At 35.0% G+C, this 24,631-nt stretch overlaps 1 protein-coding gene across 2 annotated transcripts in view; it reads right to left on the bottom strand.

Annotated features, from left to right (window-relative positions):
* Adgrv1 (adhesion G protein-coupled receptor V1) overlaps window positions 1–24,154 on the bottom strand; it is a 569,696-nt gene extending 545,542 nt beyond the window's left edge. For both annotated transcript variants that reach the window (XM_058574584.1, XM_046428479.2), the window contains exon 1: window positions 23,998–24,154. In XM_058574584.1, the coding sequence (XP_058430567.1) occupies window positions 23,998–24,019 (22 nt within the window). In that variant the 5' untranslated portion in view covers window positions 24,020–24,154. The remainder of the gene's footprint in view (window positions 1–23,997) is intronic.
* Between the last annotated feature and the right edge of the window lie 477 nt (window positions 24,155–24,631).

Here is a 24,631-nt window from a genome sequence, read left to right as displayed (position 1 = left end):
ACATAAAAAAATTCTATGTCAAAGTAGAAAATTTTTCAGTTCAAGGAATACCTAGGAGTTTATTAATAAGAGACCACAAATACTCATACATTGTTGGTGGTACTGCAAATTGGTGCAAACACTCTGGAAAGCAATATGGAGATTCCTCAGGAAACTTTGAATGGAACCATTTGACCCCCAGTTATCCCACTCCTCAACATGTACCCAAAGGACCTAAAATCAGCATACTATTGTGATGTGGTCACATCAATGTTTATAGTAGCTCAATTCACAACAGCTAAGCTATGGAACCAAACTAGGTGCCCTTCAACAGATAAATGGATAAAAAAAAAAGTGCAGTATGTATACACAATGAAATATTATTCATTCATAAAGAATAACATTATGGCATTTGCCAGTAAATGAATGGAACTGCTAAGTGAAATAAGCCAGTGCTAAGTGAAATAAGCCAATCCCATAAAATCAAAGGTGGAATGTTCTCTCTGATATGTGGGTGCTAAAACACATGGAGGGTTTGAATAGAAGTTCATTGGATTAAACAAAGGGGAATGAAAGGAAGGGAGGGGGAATGGGAATAGGAAAAATAGAATGAATTACACATAACTTTTCTAAGTTCATATACGAATGAATACGCAACCAGTGTAACTCTACATCATGTGCAACCACAAGAATGGGAAGTTAAGCTCCACGTATGTATGATATGTCAAAACATTCTCTTGTCATGTATAACTAAAAAGAACAAATTTTTTAAGAAAAAGAAAAAGCAACTGAGATGAATCTGACCTGTATAAAACATTTCTATAATATCTTCTGATTTTTTATTTTAAATCAGGTATTTATCACATTTGATTTAAATTCATCTTCACAGAAAAGCAATTGCCTAATAATATATTGGGTTTACTCTTTTTGGCTTCTACAAACATGCTTGGTCAATATACCTGGCTTTTCTTAAAGCGTTCACTCTAACTTATACAACACTTTCTTTTCTTACCTTAAACTTCCACTCTTTGGGGATTTTTGAGGTCATGATCTGCTTCCTACACATATTCCAAAATTAAGTGTTTCTCCTCTTTTCTTACTATTAAAGGATACAGTATTTATTTTCTATTAAGTGTAATTTTAAAGGAAGCTTAAACTCTGGTTTTAGTATTAGTCTTAAGGCTGGGGTAATGGAAAAAAGCCAACCAATTAGGAACATTTAAAATGAATTCCTGTTTTAATTATTAAAAATACTTTCAGTCCAAAGTTCTACTTCTGTAAATATACTTGTAGAAGTTATATAAATGGAAACTGTGTGAGTTAATAACAATAATGCACACAATTAAGCATTATAAGCTGTGCTAAGAGTATTATATACATTATTTCACGTAACCTCATGACTCCTTTCTCAAGTAGATGATTTAATTCCACATTTTCTGATAAGAGAACATGTTTAGGAGTACAACTGAGATTTAGAGGTGCTAAATCTACTTGCCAAGCTAAACACAAATGGTAAGGACTGAGTCTGGATTTAATCTGGGCAATGTGATCTGGTTCAATTTGACTAGAATGTTCTTGTGGCTGTCATATGACAAAAAAAATGATTAATTAATGATTAATTCATTCCTAGGAATCCTTGTACGTAACAAGTATGAACTAGCCCACAACACCCCCTGGTGCAAATGGATCACCACTTCATTGTTTCTTCAAATTAAATTAAATCCTCCAGATGCCGTGCATCATGCTGGCAAGAAATCCATTTTACTTCCTGGAGCTCCCCTACTTGCATGCTCCAGAATTTCAGGGGTTTATGCATTCCTCAAAAAGGTCTTATGTCTCCCAGAACACACTGTCCTATGCTGCCACTAAGTCTTTATACCTGGTGCCCTGTCCAAAGCTGATTCTCCTCCATCTGGCCAGGCTTGCTGCTTTGGGCTATGGCTTCCTGCCTCACTGGACTCTGCTCTTCGTATGGGCTAGTATGATTCTCTGCAGGAGGGTCACTTCACTGCCAACCACTTCTTTAGTGCTATCTTCGCGCCAGAGGGTCCTTAAAAGGCTCTTTCCAGTTACAGTGCTTAGTGTCAAGTCTTTTTCAAAGCTTAGTCCTTAGTGGACAGTATTGTTATGCTGTGGCTGTATCTAATATCTGTTCTTCATTGAACAATATTCAAAACATACTTCCTGTGTTTCCTGTCTGTCAGGAATTATCTAAAGTCTCAAACCTGGGCACATAGGAGTAGAGATGATTAAAACCAAGATATTGGAATACAATTCCATCTTTCATGAATTCTTTCCTGAATCCTGTTTAGAACAGGTTTTACTTCCCAACTATACCTTCTATACTAATTTATGAACAGTTTTTGGAAAAATAATTGTATATCTTACTATAATTGAAATAAAAAATAATGTCTATTCTTCTTTGCTGTCATTACTGCATCAGAATCTCCATCAATGTTAACCGTCCAACCTTAAACTTTATAATAGTTTAAACACTTAAGGAACTTTATTTCCCTGTCTCAAAATTCTTTCTCTTTCTCTATTTCCATAGACTGTCTCCAAAAATGGAATACCTAAGTCCTCCCTACTAATAATCCACTATTCATGTATGCTTCTGAGAATACGCTTTCATGATCCTTGGAGACATTACTATTACTCTCTCTTCTTCTCCTCTCTTTTCCTTCCCAGGGATGGGACAGGTAGAAAAAAGTACATTGTTACCCTTTCTAACTGGAGGAGACCATTTGCAATAGATTATCGAGAGCTGCAAATTCTTTACTTCTTTACTAATTCCTGCCTTTGAGAATGGAGTGTAATTCCTCTTCCCTTGAATTTGAGTTTTGATGACTGGTTAACCAACAAAATGCAATAGAAACACAATATTCTGGGTCTCTGAGACTAAGTCAGAAAAGATTTTGAAGCTTCTGCCATGTTGTTGTGGAATGCTTGTCCCAATGGAAGTCAGTGACAATTTGCTTACTCGAGACTGCCACACTTCCAGGAAACTAAGCCAGCAATAGGGAGAGGCTATATGGGAAAACATACCTGGACATCCTCCAGCCACCTCCCCATATCATGTGCAGCCATGACCTTACAACACTGATAATAAGATGTGAGTAACTAAGCAGTCAGATGACTCTTAAGCCTCAGCCACAACCTGGCTATAACTCTATGGATCCCAACTAAGAAGAGCCCACCTAAGCCCTTCTATCCCAGAAGTAAGAGAGATCACCATTAATTAATTTAAGCCACTAAGTCTTGGGGTGGTATATTATATTAAAAAAGATAACTAGATCAGGTTTTTTTATACATTAATTCCCCAAATCAAATGCAATGTGTCACTTTAATTTTTTACATAATTATTTAAAATAATGAGGAAAGTCATAGGATGAAACATCAAAGATCATATATGTATAGACTGATAGATATAGATACAGCTATGGATTTTTTTATTGTTGTTCTTGTTCTTATTGCACTGGAGATTTAACTTAGGGGTGCTTTACCACTGAGTTACATCCTCAGTCCTTCTATTTTAAGACAAGGTCTTGCTGAGTTGCTCAGGGCCTCACTAAATTGCTAAGGCTGGCCTCAAATTTGCAATCCTCCTGTCTCAGCCTCTCAAGTCCCTGAGATTACACTGGATATGTTTTAGCTTGATTATACTGCTCTTGAAAAGCAAAAATACTAGGAATTAGTACTCTAAATCTAAACCTTACAACCAATCATTTAATACCCCTACTCTAACACTTGAATTGTGGGTGTTAACCCCCAGAGATAATTACAACCTACAAACTACAATCTTGCACTTGAAATTAAATAAATGTATTCTCAATCCTACAAGCAAAACAGAGAACTTTGTGAAATGTTTCATACTCACCTGTTTTTTAATAAAATAAAAAGGCAGAAATATCATTTAAGCTAAACAAGAACATAGAATTAAAACAAATTTCAATCTTTTCTTTGACTCTTCCCAAACTATTCTCTTCGTTTCTCCCATGCTCCGTTTTCCCCTCAGCTGCAATGCATCACTTAAGGAGAGAAGCCACAATTCTCCTCACACATGTAGTTCAGAGCCTTGTGTGAGATCTATGTAACTAAAACTTAACCTTGGAAGAAAACTTGCAAGAGCAAAGGCAGCCTTTCCTAGAATTCATTGAGTGTGTGCACTATGATACCTTTCATCTGTTGACATGGGACATCCACTGTCATAAACTGAAATATGGGGAGTCTTTTTCTAACAATGTAAAGACTCCCTCAGATTTACTTATTTTACTATTTTTATTATTTTGATTTTGATGAATGAGTTCAGCATACAAAACACAATGAATTTATACCCCACTCTACCCTCACTTTCTATCATAACTGCCCCTTTCTTCACTTCTAAAACTCACACTCAATAATTGGACTTTAAAAAAAAAAAGGATATCTATCATGTTTCTCTTTGTGTTTCTTACAATTCATGAAAAAATACTCTTTTGGTTCTTTATTCTTCCAATGTGAAATTTTCATTTGATCTTTTAAATCCAGAGTCCATTTACATTAAATGAAATCAACTTGGAGTTTTGAGGTTATAAGAAGGTAGGCTAAGGAGGTTTTTCATGACTTACTTGAATTTCTCTTCTAACTTGAACTCACTTTCCCATTATCAAAGTCATCCTCTCCCAATTCTAAATCTTTCCTGTTTCCCTAACTTCTGCCAGCTCCTGTGACTTGAAATATTGACTTATGGCTTAGGATATGGAAAGATAACAATACATACATGACGGTCAGGGCAGGAGGTAACTTCCTTGTTCCTGGAATCCCTTTTTCATGTGACTTGCTGATGCCACAGTCCTCTGGTATTCCTTCTCATGCAATAGGTACCCCAGCCTCCTTCTCTGGATCCTGACCTTCTTCTGACCTCCATATGATACAGGATCCCTATTCCCAAGCCTCTCCATCCACAGTCACTCTCACTGGTTCTCATTCACTCCACCACTTTAAATATCTTCCCCCAAATTCACAATCCCAGCCTGACTTATCCCTAAATTCCATGTTCAGACCTCCAAAACACTATGTGATATCTCCAGGTGTAATCTTTTTATAATCTAATTTTTTTATTTCCATTTACATGAAACCAAGATTAAACCTATATAACAAGGTATATCCAAAGAATTCTCATTTCCATTCACCTATTGCTTCCTTCCTCCTATAGATAACAATTTTTAATAGATTTGAATTTAGATAGTCAGTGCTTCTTTTACAACCCTATGTATGCATTGTCAAACAAACAAAAAGAAACAAGGCAACTGTGAATCAAATAATGATATAATCACAGACAGATGAATTGTTTCTAGTAGCTTAAGATAATATTTGACTGTATATCTTTAGAAAAAAATAAATTCTGAAGGAAAATACAGCTGCAAAGAAAGCTTATACTTCATTCAGTATTTTTAGTGGTATTATTAGTATTTTTACATTGTATAATTTTTATATTTTAGAATACATACTTTGAAATCACATTCTATATATGGCATATATTTTTAAAAACATGCCATAAGAAGCAAATAACAATTACATATGTAAAGAAAATGACAATAATTTTTTAATTATGTAAAATCTCTGAAAGATTAAACTTGAATATGAAATATTAGCATCACTTCCTGACTTGTTTTCTTTGTAAAAATCACCATATTTCCTGGTTTTGTCCATTTTCCATCGCTTAGATATAAATGACAACTCAGATACATTAGCACCTCTAGTACTCAGATTTTTGTCTCTAAACACCATTCTTCATTAAAAGGAACCACAGCTAATTAGAGAAATAACTGGTGTCTGTGGAAGGAAACATGCAAAACAAACTGGCAAGGAAGGTTAAACAGGGTCACATCAAGAGGACACCACAGGAAGATGAAAGGGGTCCCATTGCCCCCTTGCTAAAATTTTTGAGTACCTAAAGGATAATGACTACAATTTTTAGAAATGCACTGAATATATAAACCCATATGATCATAAGAATAATTAAAAAAATAATTTGAATGCCACCATTGCAGGTAACTATGCACCAATTCCTTCTTTGAAATTAATATTTAAAAGGAAAGAATTAAACATTTATTCTGTTTATCCTAGGTAAACTTCTTTTCAGGGTAACTAAATAGCTTAGCTGTTAAGGAAAAAGTTCTTCATTACAGAAAAATTCCAGCTACATGGCAAGACTGAATGAAAGAAAGGCTCCTATCAGTAACACCAAATAAAATAACAAAGGCACTTATGAGTAACACCAAATAAAAAGTTGTTTCTTAGATGAAACAACTTGATTAAAAGTTGATGGAAAACTCAACAGTGGAGGGATTAGGCTGTCACCACCTGAACCCACTACTAAATATTAGGGTCAGTAAAGTAACAGACCACACATGATGTGCCTCCAGATCTGCACCAGTACAAAGTCCATAGCACCACTTCCGTATCCTTCTTGCCCCGAAAAGCAAAATCTGACTCTAATTGAGGCTAACTTCTAGTTTACAAGAAAAACTGAGGATAAAGCCAGACTTGGTGGCACACACCTATAATCCTAGCTACTTAGGAGATTGAACAGCCTGGGCAACATAGTGTAACCCGTCTCTAAAAAAATAACAATAAAAAACAAGGGAGGAAGGAAGGAAGGGAAGAAGGGGAAAATGAGATAAAGAATCATATTAATTAATGCAAAAGGAGAAAGAAAACAAATTTAGAATGTAGAAATTCTATAGGACAAATTGCCAAAATTCTTCAGCAAATCAATGGTAGATTGGGGAAAGGGATGCCAAAAGACTTGAAAAGAATGTCATGTCAGAATAGAAGATCTAGAACTTATATTTATATTTTAATTAGAGGAACCCAACTATAAACAGACATTTTTGAAACAATCACGGAAATTTTAATTTGGACTCATTATTGAATGTACCACAGAATTATTGGCAACATTCTAAGTATTGATTGCATTGTAAAAAAAAAATTCATATATTTCATAGCTATATTCTGTAATGTTTGAGACACATAAAACAGTATGGAAAAATCTTGAGAGTTGACAGTTCTGGACTATGAGTGTAAAGAAGATCATTTTACTATTCTCTGTACTTTAGTATATTTTTGAGGGATTTCAAAATTTTAAAAAATAATTTCATGGCAAACTCCACATAATGAGAGTTCTAACTAGAATTTTAACATTAACTTTTCCTTCTCCCACTAGAAACTTCTGTGGGTTGGAGGCATATAGTTGGACAAAATGTTGAGTCCTCTTCTCTTTTTCCCTCAGCTGGTCAACTGTATTCCATCGCTACTGAGGGCAGAGAAAGGTGGATGATGGGTAAGGTCAGGATTGAGGAGAAGCAAAGAAAAGGGTTAGAAAGGTTGTTACTTTTTTTTTTTTTAATGGAGAGAACTTATAAACTATTTATTTGTTTGTTTGTTTATTTATTTATTTTTATATTTTATTGATTTTTTTAAATACACGACAGCAGTGAAAGCATTACAATTCTTATTACACATATAGAGCACAATTTTTTGTACCTCTGTGTATAAAGTATGTTCACGCCAATATGCCTTTATATATGTACTTTGATTTTTTTTTTGCATTACAATTCTTAATACACATATATACCACGATTTTTCATGTCTCTGTTTGTATATAAAGTATGTTGACACCCAATTCAAGTCTTCATACATGTACTTTGTATAATGATTGTACTGCTATGAAATGGCTTGCTCTCTGTGACCTAGCTAAGTCATTCTCTTTAAATTTCTGAAACCTTCACAGGGTTTCATTGTTAAGTTCCATCAACTTCAAGCCGCAACCTGCAGGGTATGTCTGATGGCTGATCCAGGTTACCTCTCAGCTTGTGACCCTGGCAGTATACCTACAGGAAATTACTACCAGGCTCCCCTTGACTTGACAGGCTATCTATCATTTGGGCAAAATTCTCTTTAAAATAACATAAGGCAAACATCCCTATCATGGGTTTCATGGCTGGCCCTTGGATTCACTTCCTTTTCCCCTGCTATGGAAAGTGCAGTAATTCATCCTGGACTCTTTTTTCTATCCTGCTACAACAGGCAACTTAGCCCTCTCAAAAATTAATCAAGACTCTCCTGCTATCATCTCCAAACACAAATCAACACTCCAAGGAGTTTTATTGAAGCCTTTTGCACTACACTTAAAGAGATGCACATGGGGTAGGGGTAAGAGGGACAGGGGATATGCATAAAACTTTCATAGTTCTATCAACGTTAATTTCCCCTCAGAAAATTTTCATACTTTATTCCTCTTAATTTTTTATATATTAATGTGAGAGAATTCTAGTTATGTAACTGATTTTCTATTCATTATCTTCTTTGAAATTCTATATCTTAATAATTTCTCACAACTCACTTTTTTCATTTTTGATAAAAGTAGACATTTATATGATATATATAATCAGATAATACAAATATGTGTGTATATATAGAGAGAGATATAGATATAATAGATATACACTCCTCAAATCAAAATTTTAACTTGAAAAATGCATCAATGAATATATGCCTTCAGGAAATTTAAATAGTTTTCTCCCTTTCTAAAGTAACCCAAAAACCATACCCCCATTGCCAGATTACTACACCTGTCCAATACAGTCCATGATAGCTACTTTGTTAGTATTTTTATTAATACTAGCAGTTTAGTGGTTTTAAAATATGATCCAGTATATGATCTGTTCCTGTAGTCCTAGCTACTTGGGAGACTGAGGTAGGAGGATTGCTTGAGTTCAGGAGTTCAAAGCCAGCCTAGATAACACAGCAAGTATTTGTCTAAAAAAATAAAAAACAAGAAAGAAAAGAAAAAAATCCCACAAATTTTTGACATTTTCCCATTACAAGAGAGAACATGTTCCCTATTCTTAAATTTATATTCTATGGCCACTTGACCAATAGAAGTGGCCAAGGAGTTGTTAGCCACCATCAACTTGTTTATACATCATTAAGTGGCACATCGGTGGAAGAGGATCCAGCTTGTAGACACCGAATACAGACAAGCTATCCCCACCAAACCCTACCCAAATTGCAGATTCATTAACAAAATAAGTGGTTATTTTAAGCCTTGAAGCTTTACAGTGGTTGGCTACAACTGAAATATATATAATGTAGGGCTCCTATCCAAGTAAAGGAATACAAAGCTAGATACAAAACTGTGAAGAGGCTAAAGCTTGAGCTCTAGCAATGTCAAAATAAATTTAAATCCTCTCCAGGAATCTAGAAGAGGAAAAAGAAGCTAAACAAGAAAGTGATCTTTTGGCACCCTAATCAACAATTTGTACTTACGTGTGACAGTATGAGCTAACTGCAGCTAACTGGTTCAGGGCTACATACAACTCCAACTGCTTTACATATGTCAACTCATTTAATCCTCAAAGTGACCATCTGAAGTACAATAAAGGTGCTATTATTGTGCCCATTTTCAGATAAGGAACCTGAGATTAAATAAATTTGCCAAGATCAGACCTTGGAAATGCAAAGTCAAGTACAATTCATGTCATCAGGATCCGGATGCATGCTCTTCACTAGTCTAAATTCTTTTATTAACAAAGGAATCTTGTAATTGTCATACAAGGAAGATAATTTGGAAAGTCACCATATCTATACCATTTATCATGTTAAAAATATAATTAAATGAAATTGCACATTTGATTCTCTTTTCTCCATAATCAAACTCAGTCTCTTATTGGTAGAACAATCTGTTATTTCCAACATAATGAATAGTAAAATCCTTATACCGAATACTTTACTGTATATTAAGGCCTATTCAATTTCAAACTCACAGTGATTATTATTTGTAATTAACTGAAAGTATAAATGCTATTTGTGGATATTGTGAAATTTTAATAGAGCAAAACAATGAAAAAAGGCAAGTATAAGGCCCTAATTCTATCCATGGTAGGATACATTCATCTTCTTTGCTGAAAGAAGTGGGCCTGATCACCAGCAAGATCACCTGTTCAGGGATGGGGCTGTAGCTGAGGGGCAGAGCACTTGCCTAGCATGCCTGAGGCACTGGGTTCAGTCTTCAGCATCACATATAAATAAACAAAAATAAATAAATAAATAAGGGCATGCTGTTCATCTACAACTACAAAAAAAAAAATCACCAGTTCAAGGCCAGCCTCAGCAACTTATTGAGGTCCTAAGTACTTAGCAAAATCCTTCCTCAAAATAAAAAATAGAGATGAGGTTATAGCTCAGCAGTACAGAACCCTTGGATTCAATTCCCAGTATCTAAAAAAAAAAAAAAAGTGAGCCTCAGGAAGGAGGGGAAAGGTGTTAGGGTGCTAGATGATTAGAAGTAGGATTTCTAAATGGATGCTGCCAGGAAATCATAAGGATTTTAAAACATCACTATAAATTATTATAAAAATCAGAGTAAATTTTGATGTCAGTAACTATAATAAAATGTGAAAGGTTAAGTCACAGCTCAACATGTTTTACAAACCCATGTTCGAATGTTCCAATAAGCAATGAATAAATTAAATGTCAACCCCAAAATAATATCACTCATGAATAGTGAGAAATAGGGTAGGGATGAAGTAAAATTCACTAAAACAGTTTCAAGGAAATTTATTAATCACATAGTATTCTCAATAATAATAGCTCTTCACTAGTAGGCATATTACTGAGTTTTAAATGCTAATGCACTTAGTAACTTAACACATGAACAATTTCCAAAGTTTCCTGACTTCATATAAAGCAAGTACTTAAATATGATATAAAATTGCCATATAAGGGTTGAATTGCTTTGCATTCATATTCAAAGATTATTTCAAATTGTTTATGGTTTGGGGAACAAATGTTCAAAAAATGTGAATTTCTGATTAAGGGTTTAAAAATATTTTTCAGCTGAGCATGATGATGCCCACAATCCCAGTGATTCAGGAGGCAGAGTCAGAAGGATCACAAGTCCAAGACTAGACTCCGCAACACAGCAAGGCCCTTAGCAACTTAGTGAGACCCTGTCTCAAAATTAAAAAATAAAAAAGGACTGGGGATGTGGCCCAGAGTAAAATGTCTTTGGTTAAATCTCCAGTACCAAAAATATATATGTATTTTCAATGTAATATGCCCAATAAAAAAACTCTCACACAGATTTATTTATGGTAATTACTTATACTAAGATATTTAAGATAAGTAAATTCATCTTAAAGTTAATAAAAGTATTATTGTAAAACAGTGGACTACTTTGGACTCTTACTTAAAAACAACAAACCAAGTTTTTCTATTGACTTGCATTCCCTCATTGAAGATATAAAAATTCTCTCATCTATATAAGGTATATAAAAAATTCAAAAAGGTAAAATATAAGAGGATTTTCTGAGGAGAAATTTACATTGGGAGAACTGTGGAAGTGCTTTGCATATCCCTTGTCCATCTCCTGTATATCTGCATCACTTTACGTATGGTGAAAAAGGCTTCTGCAAAACTCCTTGGGGTGTTTGGTTTGTGTTTGGAGAAGACAGCAAGAAAGTTGTTTTAGTCACTACTGTGACCAAAAGATGTGACAAGAACAATTTTAAAAAAAAATTATTTGGGGGGTCATGGTTTCAGGGGTCTCAGTCCAGAGACAGGTCCATTTCTCTGGGTTCAGCTCCATTCCTCAGGGTTCAAGGTGAGGCAGAATATCATGGCAAAAAGGTGTAACAGAGGAAAGCAGCTCAAGACATCACACCAAGAAGCTGAGAGGTGGGGGGTGAGGGGGAGACAGACACACACTCCACTGGTCATACATAAAATACATGCTTCAAAGGGACACTCCCAGGTACCCACCTCCTCCAGCCACAGTTTATCTGTCTTCAGTTACCACTAAATTAATCCCTACTAGGGGATTAATTCACTGATTGGTTTAAGGCTCTCATGACCCAATCATTTCACCTCTAAACATTCTTGCATTGTATCACACATAAGCTTCACTGGGACATCTCATATCCAAACCATAACAAGGGTCTTGATTAATTTTTGAGCTAAGCTTGCCTATTATAGCAGGATGGAGTCATGAGTTCAGGATAAACTGCCTTGCCTCCCACTTCCTGGCTAAATGCATGTTCCAATATGCACATGAAGCTCCTTGGCAAAATCTGGGAGATATTGGTTCCCTAGATTTAAGAAAACCTTTGTCCAATCATTAGTTGACCACTAAGCTAACCAAGCAGAGATTACAGTGGTCATTCATAAGAAAAATACATAATTTAAAAATTACTTCAGAAAATTCACTAAACAAACAACAAAAGCAGTAACAGCAAGCAATGGGAAAGAAAATCTGATTTCTAAAGCAACAGATTACATTACTTAAAAGGACCAATTTTCAACAACAACAAAAATTACGAGATACGCAAAGAAACAAGAAAAGTACAGCCAATATACAGAGGCTTAACAATAACAAAGAGAAACTGTCCCTGGGGAACTTCCCAGATGTTCTTGACTTACCAGACAAGGAGTTTATGTTAGTTGTTTTAAATATTTTTAAAGAACCAAGGGAAATCATGTGTATAAAACTAAAAAAAAATAATAATAATTTTTAAACAAAGTATAAAAATAATTTCTCCCCAAATGGAGATTATCATACAAAGATAAAAATTATTATACAAAAACAAATTCTGGGAGCTGGGGTTGTGGCACAGCAGTAGAGCACTTGCCTAGCATGTGCAGGACGCTGGATTCGATCCTCAGCACCACAGAAAAATAAATAAATAAAGTATATGTATTGTGTACACCTACAACTAAAAAAAAAGTTCTGGCAGTGCAATAATTGTATTTAATAATTGTAATTAATTGTATTAATTAATTACAAAGGCTCAAGAGTTTATTTAAGTAGGCCGAAGGAATCAGTGAAGTGTAAGATAAGTAAAACTAGTCTGAAGCACAAAAGATAATAGAAAGAAGAAAAGTGAACAAAGCCTCAGGGTCACCTGGGACACCATCAAATACTAATATATGTATAAAGGAGGCCAGAAGGAAAGAGAGAGGATGTATTTGAAGGAATATGTGAAGAAATAATAAGTGAAGTTTTCCCAAATTTGATGAAAAAAATCTACATATCTGAAAAGCTGAACAAATTCCAAGTAAGATAAATTCAAAGAGATCCTGATCTAGACACATACTAATCAAATGGTCTAAAGCAAGATGATAATCAAGTGGTCTAAAGCAAGAGACAAAAAATCTTGAAAGCAGCAAAGAAGAAGCAAATCATCATATAAAAGTGATCCTGGGCCTGGGGTTGTAGCATGGTAGTAGAATATTTGCCTAGTATGTGTGAGGCACTAGGTTTGATCCTCAGCACCACATATAAATAAAAGATAAAGACCCATTGACAACTAAAAAAAAAAAAATGTATTTAAAAAAAAAAGTGATCCTAGGCTGGGGTTGTGTCTCAGCGGTAGAGTGCTTGCCTATCACATGCAAGGCCCTGGGTTCGATCCTCAGCACCACATAAAAATAAATAAATAAAATAAAGGTATTGTGTCCATCTACAACTTAAAAAAAAAAAGTGATTCTGATTGGGGCTGGGGCTGTGGACTGGGGATCAGTGGTAGAGTGCTTTCCTAGCACCTGTGAGGCACTGAGTTCAATCCTCAGCACCACATAAAAATAAATAAATAAAATAAAGGCATTGTGTCCAACACACACACACGTACATATGTGTGTGTGTGTGTGTGTGTATATATATATATAAGTGATCCTGATTGATAGCTGATTCCTTATAAGAAAACAAGGAAGTGAGAAAGCAATTGGGTTGATATATTTAAAGGGCTGAAAGAAAAAATTACAAACCAAGAATCCAGCAAAACTATCATTCAAATTTGAAGATGAATTAAGACATTATCAGATAAACAAAAACAAAAGAGAATTTGTTTCTCACAACCTTCCTTTCAAGAAATACTAAAGGAATTTTTTCAAGGTGAAATGAAAGGACCCGAATCTACACGAAAAAATAAAAAGCACCAGTAAAGCTCACTTGATGTCTAAATATAAAATACAACATAAACCGGATGCAGTGGCTCACACCTTTAATACCAATAACAAAGGAGGTTGGGATCCTTCAAGGAGGATCACAAGCTCAAAGCCAGCCTCAGTAATTTAGTGAGACCCTCCCTCAAACTAAAATAAAATAAAAACTTTTAAAAAGGGACTGGGGATGTGGTTCAGCACCCTGGGAATTCAAACTCTGATATCAAAAAATAGAATAAAATGAAACACAGCATAAATATATTTTTGTTATAACTGGGTTTTTTTTGTCCTGAGTTAAAAAAAACAACTACATAAAACAGTAAGTATAGGCCCATATTGAAGGGCACACAACGAATGAGGATGTAATTTGTATGGTAATCACACATGAGGGGCAGAGATGGAATGATACAGAAGCAAAGCTTTTTCACACTGAAATTAAGATGATATTAATCTGAATTAGAGTGTTATACATTCCAATATTAATTATAATACCTAAAGCCACAATAAATTAAAAAATATAATAAAGGAAGCAATCATGAAATTAAAATAACTCTTTAGAAGATATCTATTAAAAGTAAAATAAGTCAATAAGAGAGGAAGAGATGATGGAAAAATCATAAACATGTAAAATTATAAAAATGATAGACATCAATTCTACCTTATCAATAATTACATTAAATATGAATGGATTAAACTCTCCAATTAAAAAAAGAGGTTGGCAGAATGATTTTTTTTCCAGTGACTCAATTATATGCTCTTTATAAGTCATGTACTTTAAATTCAAAGTCACAGATAAGTTGAAAGTAAAAGAATGGAAAAACAATGCAAATATGCAAATAGTAATCAAAAGAAAACTGAAGTCATTATACTAATATTAGACAAAATAAACTTATGGAAGAAAATGGTACACTGTAAATAAGAAGGCCATTTTGAAATGACAGAAGGATCGATCCATCACAAAGACATACTGGTTATAAATATCGGCACTCAACAAGAGACTCCCAAAATACATGAATCAAAAACTGATCAAGCTGAAGGAAGAAACAAATATTTGAACAATAATAGATACCCCATGTTCAATAATGTATAAAACAACTAAACAAAGAAGTGCACGCACACACACACACACACACCAAAAAAATTAAACAATACTATAGTAATTAACTAGATTATGAGACATCTACAGACATATTACCCCACAACAGTAGAATATTTATCATGTCAAAGGTACATGAAGCACTCCCCAAGGGAGACCTTATATAAAGTCATAAAACACACCTCAATAATTTTTTTTTAAGATACAGTGTCTCCCTGTGTTGCCCAGGCTATCTCAAACTCATGTGATCCTCCTTCCTCAGCCTCCTGACTAACTGGGGCTACATATCCAGCTTAAGTTTCAATAAAGTTAACAGATTTCAATAATACAAAGTACTCTTTAGCCACAGGAGAATGAAATTAGAAACCAATAACAGAAGTGTGGGTAATTTACAAATATGTGGAAATTAACAATATTTTCCTAAGGGACCAAGGAATCAAAGAAGTAAATTATAAATGAAAAACTATAGGCTACAGCTAAAGTAGTACTTGGAGGGGGGAAAACAAAAGGGTATAAATATTAAAAGAAAGATAGATCTCAAATAAACAACCTAATTGTCCTTCTTAATAAAATAGGAGAAATTGTAAACCCAAATCAAAAAAACAGAATGCTATAATAAAGATTAGTATGAAAATAAGTGAAATATAGACTAGAAAAATATGAGAAATCAACAAAATTATAAATTAGTTATTTGAAAAGATCAACAAAATTGACAAATATTTATCTAACTTTCCTAAGAAAGAAAGGGAGAAGATTTAAATTTATATGATGACAAATTCAAGAGGGGTCATTACTACCAACTATACAAAAATAAAGCTAAATATAAAAAGCACCATGAATAATTGTTTACCAACAAATTAAATAACATAGAAGTGGACAAATCTCTCAAAAGATAAAAACACCCAAAACTGATGTGACACATGCCCGTAATCCCAGGGATTCACAAGGCTAAAGCAGGAAGACAGCGAGTTCGAGGCCAGCCTCAGCAACTTAGTGAGACCTTGAATCAAAATAAAAATAGAAAGGGCTGGGAATGTACTTCAGTGGTAAAGCATCCCTGGGTTCAGTCCTCAGTACCAAGAAAGAAAGAGAGGAAGAAGAGAAGGAAAAGGAGGAGGAAAAGGAAGAGGATAAAAGGGGAAGAAAAATCTGAGTAAACCATTACAATTAAACAGATTGAATTGATAACCCAAAAAAAAAAAAAAAATCTCCAGGATGAAAAACCTAGGACCAGATCCAATGACTTCATTAGTGAATTCTATCATTTAAGGTTGAATTAACATCAATTTCTCGAAAATTTAGAAAGAAAGAAAGAATACTTCCCAAATAATTTTATGAGGTTAGTATTACCCTGATAACAACATATTACAAGAAAATAAAAGAAACTAAGACTTATGAATGTTTATGCAGAAATTCTGAAAAAAAAATACTAACAAACCAAATCCATATAAACATATAGACAAATTATACAACATGACTAGGTTAGATCTATCCTAAGAATACAATGTTGATTCAACATACAAAAATCAATTAATGCAATGTACCATATTTATATGAAAAAAAATGCACATCTCATATAGATGCTGAAAAAGGAATCAAACACCTTTTCATGAAAAGAACATTCACAAACTAGGAATAAAAGGGTAATTCCTCAACCTGATAGAGAAATTGTATCCACAGCTAATAACATTTGGTTTGAAAACCAAAAGTCTCTCCCCCTGAGATCAGGAATAAGATAAGGATGTCCACTGTTATCATTGCTAGTAAACATGGTCCTGGAAACTATAGACAGAAAAAATAGGTGAGAAAAAGAAAAAGGGAGAGAGAGAGAGAAAAAGAGACATATCCAGGTTGGAAAGGACATATCTATCTCTATTTGCAGATGACATGAATAAAAATACTTATAGAAAATTCAACCAAAGATGTGTGAGAATTGTGCACTTAAAAACTGCAAAATATCATTGAAAGAAATTAAACTAAGTGTAAAGGTATCTTGTGCTCATGGATTGAAAGACTTAATAGTTCTAAGATGCCAATACTTTCCAAATTGTACCATAAAAAATTGTAATGCAATTCCTGTCAGAAACTGACCAACTGTTCCTAAATGCTTATGGAAACACAAGGGATCTAAGAGAGCCCCCCCGCCCCCCCCCCCAAAAAAAAAAAAAAACCTTTCCATGAAGTTGGAGGACTCATTCTTCCTGATTTCACAAGTTACTACAAAATTGCAGTAATCAAGACTATGAAACACTGGCAGAAAGATAGACAAATAGATCAATGACAAAGAATTGAGATTCTAGGAATAACGGTCAATTGATTTTTGATGATGGTGCAAGTCATCAATGAGGAAAGTAATCTCTTCAACTGGATATATACATGCAATAAAGGAAGCTGGATCTCCTTTTTCAACCCATAAAAAAATTAACACATAATAACTTGGCGTTAAATGTGAGGGATAAGACAATAAAATGTAAAGTGCAGCTACAAATCTCAATGAGCTTGGATTTGGCAATGTTTATTAGGCATGATATCAAAAGCACAAGCAACCCAAAGAAAATTAGATACATTGATTTATCATAATTTCTATTTTTTGTTTCTAAGTATTAGAAGATTAAAAAAATATAACATACTTGTACAATGAAAGAAAATATTTACAAATGAAATATCTGAAAGTGATTAATATCAAGAATAGATAAAGAACTCCCACAACTCAATAAAAAGTCAAATAACCCTATTTTAAAGTGGGCAAAGGACTAGTAGAAAAGACATTTCTCCAAAGAAAATATACAGTTAGCAAATGAGCCCCAAGGGAAAAAAATGCTTAGTATCACTATTAATTAGGGAAAAGGAAATCAAAACCACAGTGAGATCCCACTTCACACCGACTAAAATGGGTAGAATCAAAAAGGCAGACCACAAGCATTAGTATGGATGTGAAAACCTGGAACACTGAAACATTGCTAGTCAGAATGTAAAATGGCACACACTGTGGAAAACCACTAGCAATTCATCAAAAAGTGAAATACAGGAAGACCCTGCAAGCCAGCAATTCCACTCCTTGATAGATAACCATGAAAAGTGAAAACATGGATAGACAAAAACTTGTACATATATGTTCATAGCAGCATTATTCATGATTGTCAAAAAGTAAATATAACCAAAATATCCATTAACTGATAAATGGAAAAATGAAAGGAATTCTCATACAACTGAATATTATTTTGCAATAAAAATTGAAGTACTGATACATGGTACAACATGGGTGAATCTTAAAACCATTTTACTAAGTAAAAGAAGATAGACACAAAAGGCCACATACTGTGAGCTATATTTCAATTTTTAAAAGAGAAATTGCACTTCCAACTCTTTTCCTCTTCCTTCAACACTTCAGTCAGAAAGAAAACAAGATACCTGAATCATTCTTGCCTCTATATCTTTGGTCTAAGCCCCTCCCAAGGCCTTCTCTAGACATCTCTCTGCTTTCTCTCTCTACCATTCCAGATCAAGTTCCTCTTTTTCCAGCACAAGTCCCTCTTTTTCCAGAACACCTTCCAACCTTGGCTGACTAGATAGCATAGAATCCCTGAGCTATCTTCATTTCATTCCTGCTTATCAGCATCATTGAATCTAGCTAAATAATAAACTAATGACTATAACTGTAGCTGCACTTAGGGCTTTCTTTTTATATCACAGATGAAAAATACAGAAGACAATGCAGTTCTTTCACATTATCAAAATCGTATTGATCATCTGACAGGCTTGTATTGAAAACACTTCAATAATGCCTTCATTCAGTCCAACATCACTTGAATAATAAAAATGTGTTATTTTACTTTCAAATAATTATATAAGTACAGCTATGCAAAAACAGTGCTGCATTAAAAGATGAACTAAATTGAATTACTGCCCCATGACATGGATTAAAAGCTAATATCATTCCAATTATTCTAACAAAACGATTGTCATAACATATAGTAGTAGTTCCTGCAGAGACATATGAGGATATACAGGAAGCATGTTAATATTACCTAATTATCAAAATTCATGACCAAAGAAGGTAACAAAATTCTATTTTCCATTAGCACACAAATACAAAACCTTGAATTACTTCCATAAAATGTCTCAGAGCATTGTTTCACTTGTTATAATACTTAAAAATTTTTCTTTGATGTATAGTCCCTACATCGTTCCCTCTTGCATAGCAAGTAAAGTCATTGTAAGTAATTAAGAATTGCCTCTTCATTGTTAATTTTGAATCATCTTAGCTCAATTAATGGCAGTATATATACACCCTCTGTTTATTGTGCATATTGCATGCAGAAATAAACTATTAAGGGTGCCACACAATGCCTTTCAGGGGCTGCATTTTATTTGAAGCTACTTTATATCTTTCAACCTGTGCCACATTTCAATAATAACTATTTATAATTACAATCATTCCTTTATTAGCTTGGCATTTCATTTTCCTTGTCCTATGGCACCCTACAGCTGAAGACAAGGAAAACTCTCTGTTGATTAGTTATTTAAGACCAGCAACAATAACTATGCTGGAGAGAAGGCTACTTGGAGAGGATTATGTAAGAGCTAGCACTCAACAGCCTCAGACAGAAAGCAGCAAATTATAAACCCAAGTACTTCCTTGCATGTAACCAAATTGGCTAGTTGAAATGCTAATTGCCTTTCAGCACAACTAAAGACAGACAGGGGACCTTGTGCTTCAGAGAATGAAATGCATTTTTACTCCACTTCTGCACCATTGTCTTGCTGAGAATCATGTGAAACCTATTCATAAAGGTAGCTCTTTCCCTAACCTTTAAAATGTGGGAAATTTATTTAGTCCCTACCAGCACCTCGGATATGCTGATGTGCCAAGTTGGGAACAGATGGTTGGATTAAAGCCATGTTAAGCCCCTAATAAAGCGCAAAAGAACACTATGCTCAAATATATACCATATAAACACCAAGAGAGGAGAAAATGTGCCTAAGGAAAGGGAGTTTTTGAATAACAAATAAATTTACAAAATTAAAGTAACTAAATAACCTTGTCTTTAAAACATATATTATCAATGTAATTACATTCACACACATGGAAAGAGCTGTCACTGTCTGTCTCAAAGAGACTCCCAGCCTCCCTTTATACCTAATCATTTTATGAGAATTACTTCAAAACTCATTTATGGACAATTACTCCAACAATGTTTCCCCTTTATATGAAGGGGCTTCATTCTAGGTTTCCAGAATACTAAATAAATGAGAGAGAAAACCCTGTCTGCATTCTGCCTTCATTCTGAGGTATAGTCAGACTTATGCCTGACTGCACCAGAAAAGGGCCCATGACCACCTGCCCAGCAGCTGGGGGAGGGACTTGGTCTGGTACATTTTAAAGTGTATAGTGTGTCACAGTGGAATGAGAAAACACAGCCTTTGTATTATCACAGCCTTGTGTGTCTCAGCTCCACCCTCATCCTCCCCTGCCACTTCATCTACAACAGTGCTGGGGTGCTGTGGCTTCCTATGTGGCCTGACTTACTGGGGAACCATCCATATAAATAAAGATGCTTTCTGTACTCCTGGTCCAGCCTCATGAAGGGAATAAAGTAGGCATGTGAGGACATGGGGAATCACCTTTCAATACCATTCCCGTCTGCATGGAGTAGAAAGAATATGGGTTATTAGTAGTGTGTTCATCTTCCCTTCTCAACAAATACATTTATTTAAAATCCAAACAGCCTGAGAGTGACAGAATATTAGGACTTAAAAAAAAAGAAGAAGAAAAGAAAAGAAAGAAAGAAAAAAAAAGTTTTAAATTGTCAGGAATTAAGGAAAGAGAGCTATCTCCCTGGCTAGATGTTCTCCAAAACAGAGGGGTTTCTGTGATTTTTCCTAATTCCTATACTGTTTGAACATTCCACATGACTTTGAAAAACAACATTCTTTACAAGTCAAAAATCAGAGAGAGAAAGAGAAAGAGAAAGAGAGAGAGAGAGAGAGAGAGAGAGAGAGAGAGAGAGAGAGAGAGATGGAGAAAATGCCTGTGAAGCTTAACTATGTGATTTTTTCCCACAAAATCAGGGAAGCACTCATCCAAATCTCTCCATGGCAACCCACAAAGTTTTCTAACCACACAAAACAATCATCTAAGCAGCACAATACACTTTGGATCATCTGCAAATTGTTTAGTTGCCCCCTGTATGCCAAAAAAAAAAAAAAAAAGATGATGATTTCACAGTGCCTCCACTGTGTAGAATTTGTACATGGGGCATAAAATAATGAGTTGTCAGGGGCAAGTAGATAACACAGCCACTTATTCAATAGATTAACCACTTAGCTAAATTCTACAGATACTGAGAAATATACAATACAGTCACTGTCCTCAAGGATTTTGTATTCTAAGTGGTGCAACCCTGAAATTTTCAATGAAAGAAGGGCATCAATCTAAGAAAGGGCATGAGGTGGCATTTGATGAAGTGGCAATGAATCAAACAATGAATAACCAAGTTTATCAGTTAAAATATTGAGTTTATGAGAACATACACATAACTCAAGTCATAAATGGGAAAACAGAATAAGCAAACTTAAGTGAGTCTCAATTTTCCTAGGCCTCAGTTTCCTCAAATACAAAATAAAGGGTTTGGTCTAGTCTGGCTCCAGGACTTGTCCCAGTGCTTTCAGAATTCATATTGTATTCATGGCCTATGAATTTCTGAGCAGTGAAGTATCACACACTTAACCTAATACACAAAGTATTATCTTTGTGGGTCCTCCCAGGGCATAGATCTTTCTGCCTTAGTTTCTTCATCTGTAAATCAGGATACTATTTAATTCATTGTTGAATATAAAGTTAATCTATTTAAGGACTTAGTACAATTCCTAAGTATAGTGTACACTTAATAAATGCAGCATACCATTACCATTCATCATGGGAATATGAACAAAGACTTTAGTCACAGCTAACTCTGCTCTGAATACCCTTCTCCCATAAATATAGCATCATTCATTGTCTTGAGCCTGGGCACCTCCAAGTAGAAAGACAGCTGGCATACACTAGTTTTAATATAAGCTTCATCTTTCCCACATTATTTCTACTAGTCATTTTTATGACTAGAAAAGTATTTGTGTTCCAAATATACCTCATATTATCACTATCTGATATTGAATACAATTGTCATTCGATTTAATAAATATATATATATAGCATGAAGCTATAAATATTATTAAAATTGTATATTTAACACATAAGTTCTATATCTGAGGATATAAAAACTCAGTGTTGTTACATAATTTAACTTTGCCTCATTCTAGACTCATATAATTAGATTACTTCAGTTTATAGGCAGTTTCAGTTTTTATTGCTCACATTCAGTATAGAGTAGGTACTAAGAGCACTAGGAAAGACCTTTGATCTGCCTGGGGATTTAGGACAAGAATATTAAACTTTCCACATCTCAGTATCTTTATCTGTACATTGGGATGATACGATTCAATTTATGATGGTGATGTGCTAACTACAATAACCAATATGAAAGGGTTTCTAAGAATTCCTTAGTTACAAGGCATTCAAAAAGGGTGACCTATTTTCAACCATCATGGAAATAAGAATATTCTGTCATACTTTAGGTTTAGTGGATGTATTTTGATTACTTCTTTTTAAAGTTACAATCTTGAGCAATATATTTGTTTTTAGCTGAATTAAGTTTTTGCAATCACCCAGTCAGCCCAATCCTTTTATTTTTATAAATAAACATACTAAGGCCCAGATAGATGTTGAATGTACAAAGTCACTGTAAATTAAAGCAGAGCCAAGATATAATTAATCACATACATTTAGTTTATTTTACTATAACACATTTCAGAGTGCATCTGGAATCTCCCTATAGCCTACTTTTATCTCAAATAAAATAAATTTAAGAAATTACCACTTAGCCTAGGAAATTATCCAAAAATAAATTGCTGGTGTTCTTTTGTGTCCTAACTGGAACATTTTTTTCTTTAATGTCTTTGTTTGATCTAGTCTTTTGATAACATGACACACAAAGAAAGGAAAAAGCACTTCAGTAATTTAAGGTAATCCTAATTTTAGCAAGAATCTTTTAATAATGCCACATTATTTAAGGTATGTTTTGAGCTTTATCTTAACTCTTAGTAAGTATGAATCTTTAAAATTTGATGTCAATTTCTTAAGGAGTGAAGTATACTTATAAATTATACATTTTTAAATGCTATGGATTTTGTGAGTTGTGAAGAGTTTCTTTTAATAAAACTTTCATTAAAGTTTTTACTGAATCTTAAAATCAGTTTTCCCCTAATGAGTGCTGTCATAATTTCTTAATTGTAGTTTTAAGAAAAATAAATAAATTTCAAGATAGTTGAAGATATTCAAAATGTACAAGCATATTTCTACAATTCCAGGTGAATTCCAAATTCCCTGAAATCAATTTATTTCACTGATATTCTCCAACGCAGTGGTTATTTTGGAACATTAACAAGACTATCTCAACCTTCTGGTTATCAATTATTACCTACGGCGTTCCTTTCTTGACCGGTTATTTTCCATGCAGACTTTAAAGCTAGAATTCGAGTATCAAACAGGCGGAAAGAGAAGAAAAGAAACTTTTCACTTTGCTCATTCACTTTTCACCTTCTTTGAGATTAGGAAGCTTTGAAAGGGGCAGGTGGACAGAAATATAAGGCTCACTGCAAAGCCGCAGCCTTGAGCAGGCGGGATGCACACCCTCAGCTCTGTCCCGTTAACCCGCAGCTCCAGCTCTGCGCGCTCGCCCAGCCTCCCGGCGCCCCAATCCTGGCCCGCCCTCTACACCGCCTTAGCCTCCCACCTCCAGCAACAGGTGCTGCAGCAGCGACCCCGAGGCACCGAGGAAGCTGTGGCGCCTCCCTGGGGCACTGGGATTGTTGGAGCACAACCCCCAGTCATAGCCTACCTTGCCCTGAGGACACCAACATCTGCGCGCCCTGCCAGTCCTCCCTTCTCACACCCTCGCTCTGCCTCTCGCTCGGGTTCCCTAGCCTCCTCTGGCGGCTGTTTCTTTTCCCCACGACGGGGTCAGAAGGAGGGCTCCATCCTCCTCCCACTCCTGCTCCCCTTCATCCTCTCTCTTCTCCAATAGGACTCGCTGTTCCCGGGGCTCCGCTCACCTGACCAATGGAGTGGGGGTGGCTGTCCACAGTAACACGCTTTCCTCTGCACAGCAGGCAACCAAGTCCGCGCTACGGCGTCGGGAACACCCTGCGTTGGCCATCCCTAATGGATTCTTCCAGCAGTGAGGCGCCTAAGCTGACCTGCCTGGGAGCAGGAGCTAAGAGTCCTGCCTCTGCCCGCACATCCCAGCTTTAGTACGTGTTAGGCGCCTTCTAATTGTCCCCTTAGGCTAAACTTTCTAGTTGCTCCCTTGGGCACAAAATCCTTCAAAGAGACTGTGGGGCACTCCAACCCTATACTCCATTGTAAGCAATTCCTACTTTTCTTTAGGAAGAGAAAATCTGTTTACTCAATCTTGTACCGTTCTTAAAAGTATAATTTTTTCAGCATTGACTGAAGTACTCCCTAAGGTGTTC

The sequence above is a fragment of the Marmota monax genome, unplaced genomic scaffold (assembly GCF_021218885.2).
Source record: "Marmota monax isolate L192 unplaced genomic scaffold, Marmota_monax_Labrador192_F-V1.1 WCK01_AAM20220418_F8-fsc00018, whole genome shotgun sequence".
In the NCBI taxonomy this organism is placed as follows: Eukaryota; Metazoa; Chordata; class Mammalia; order Rodentia; family Sciuridae; genus Marmota; species Marmota monax.
The sequence above is the reverse complement of the archived record's forward strand: the minus strand, read 5'-3'. Positions and strand labels throughout refer to the sequence as shown.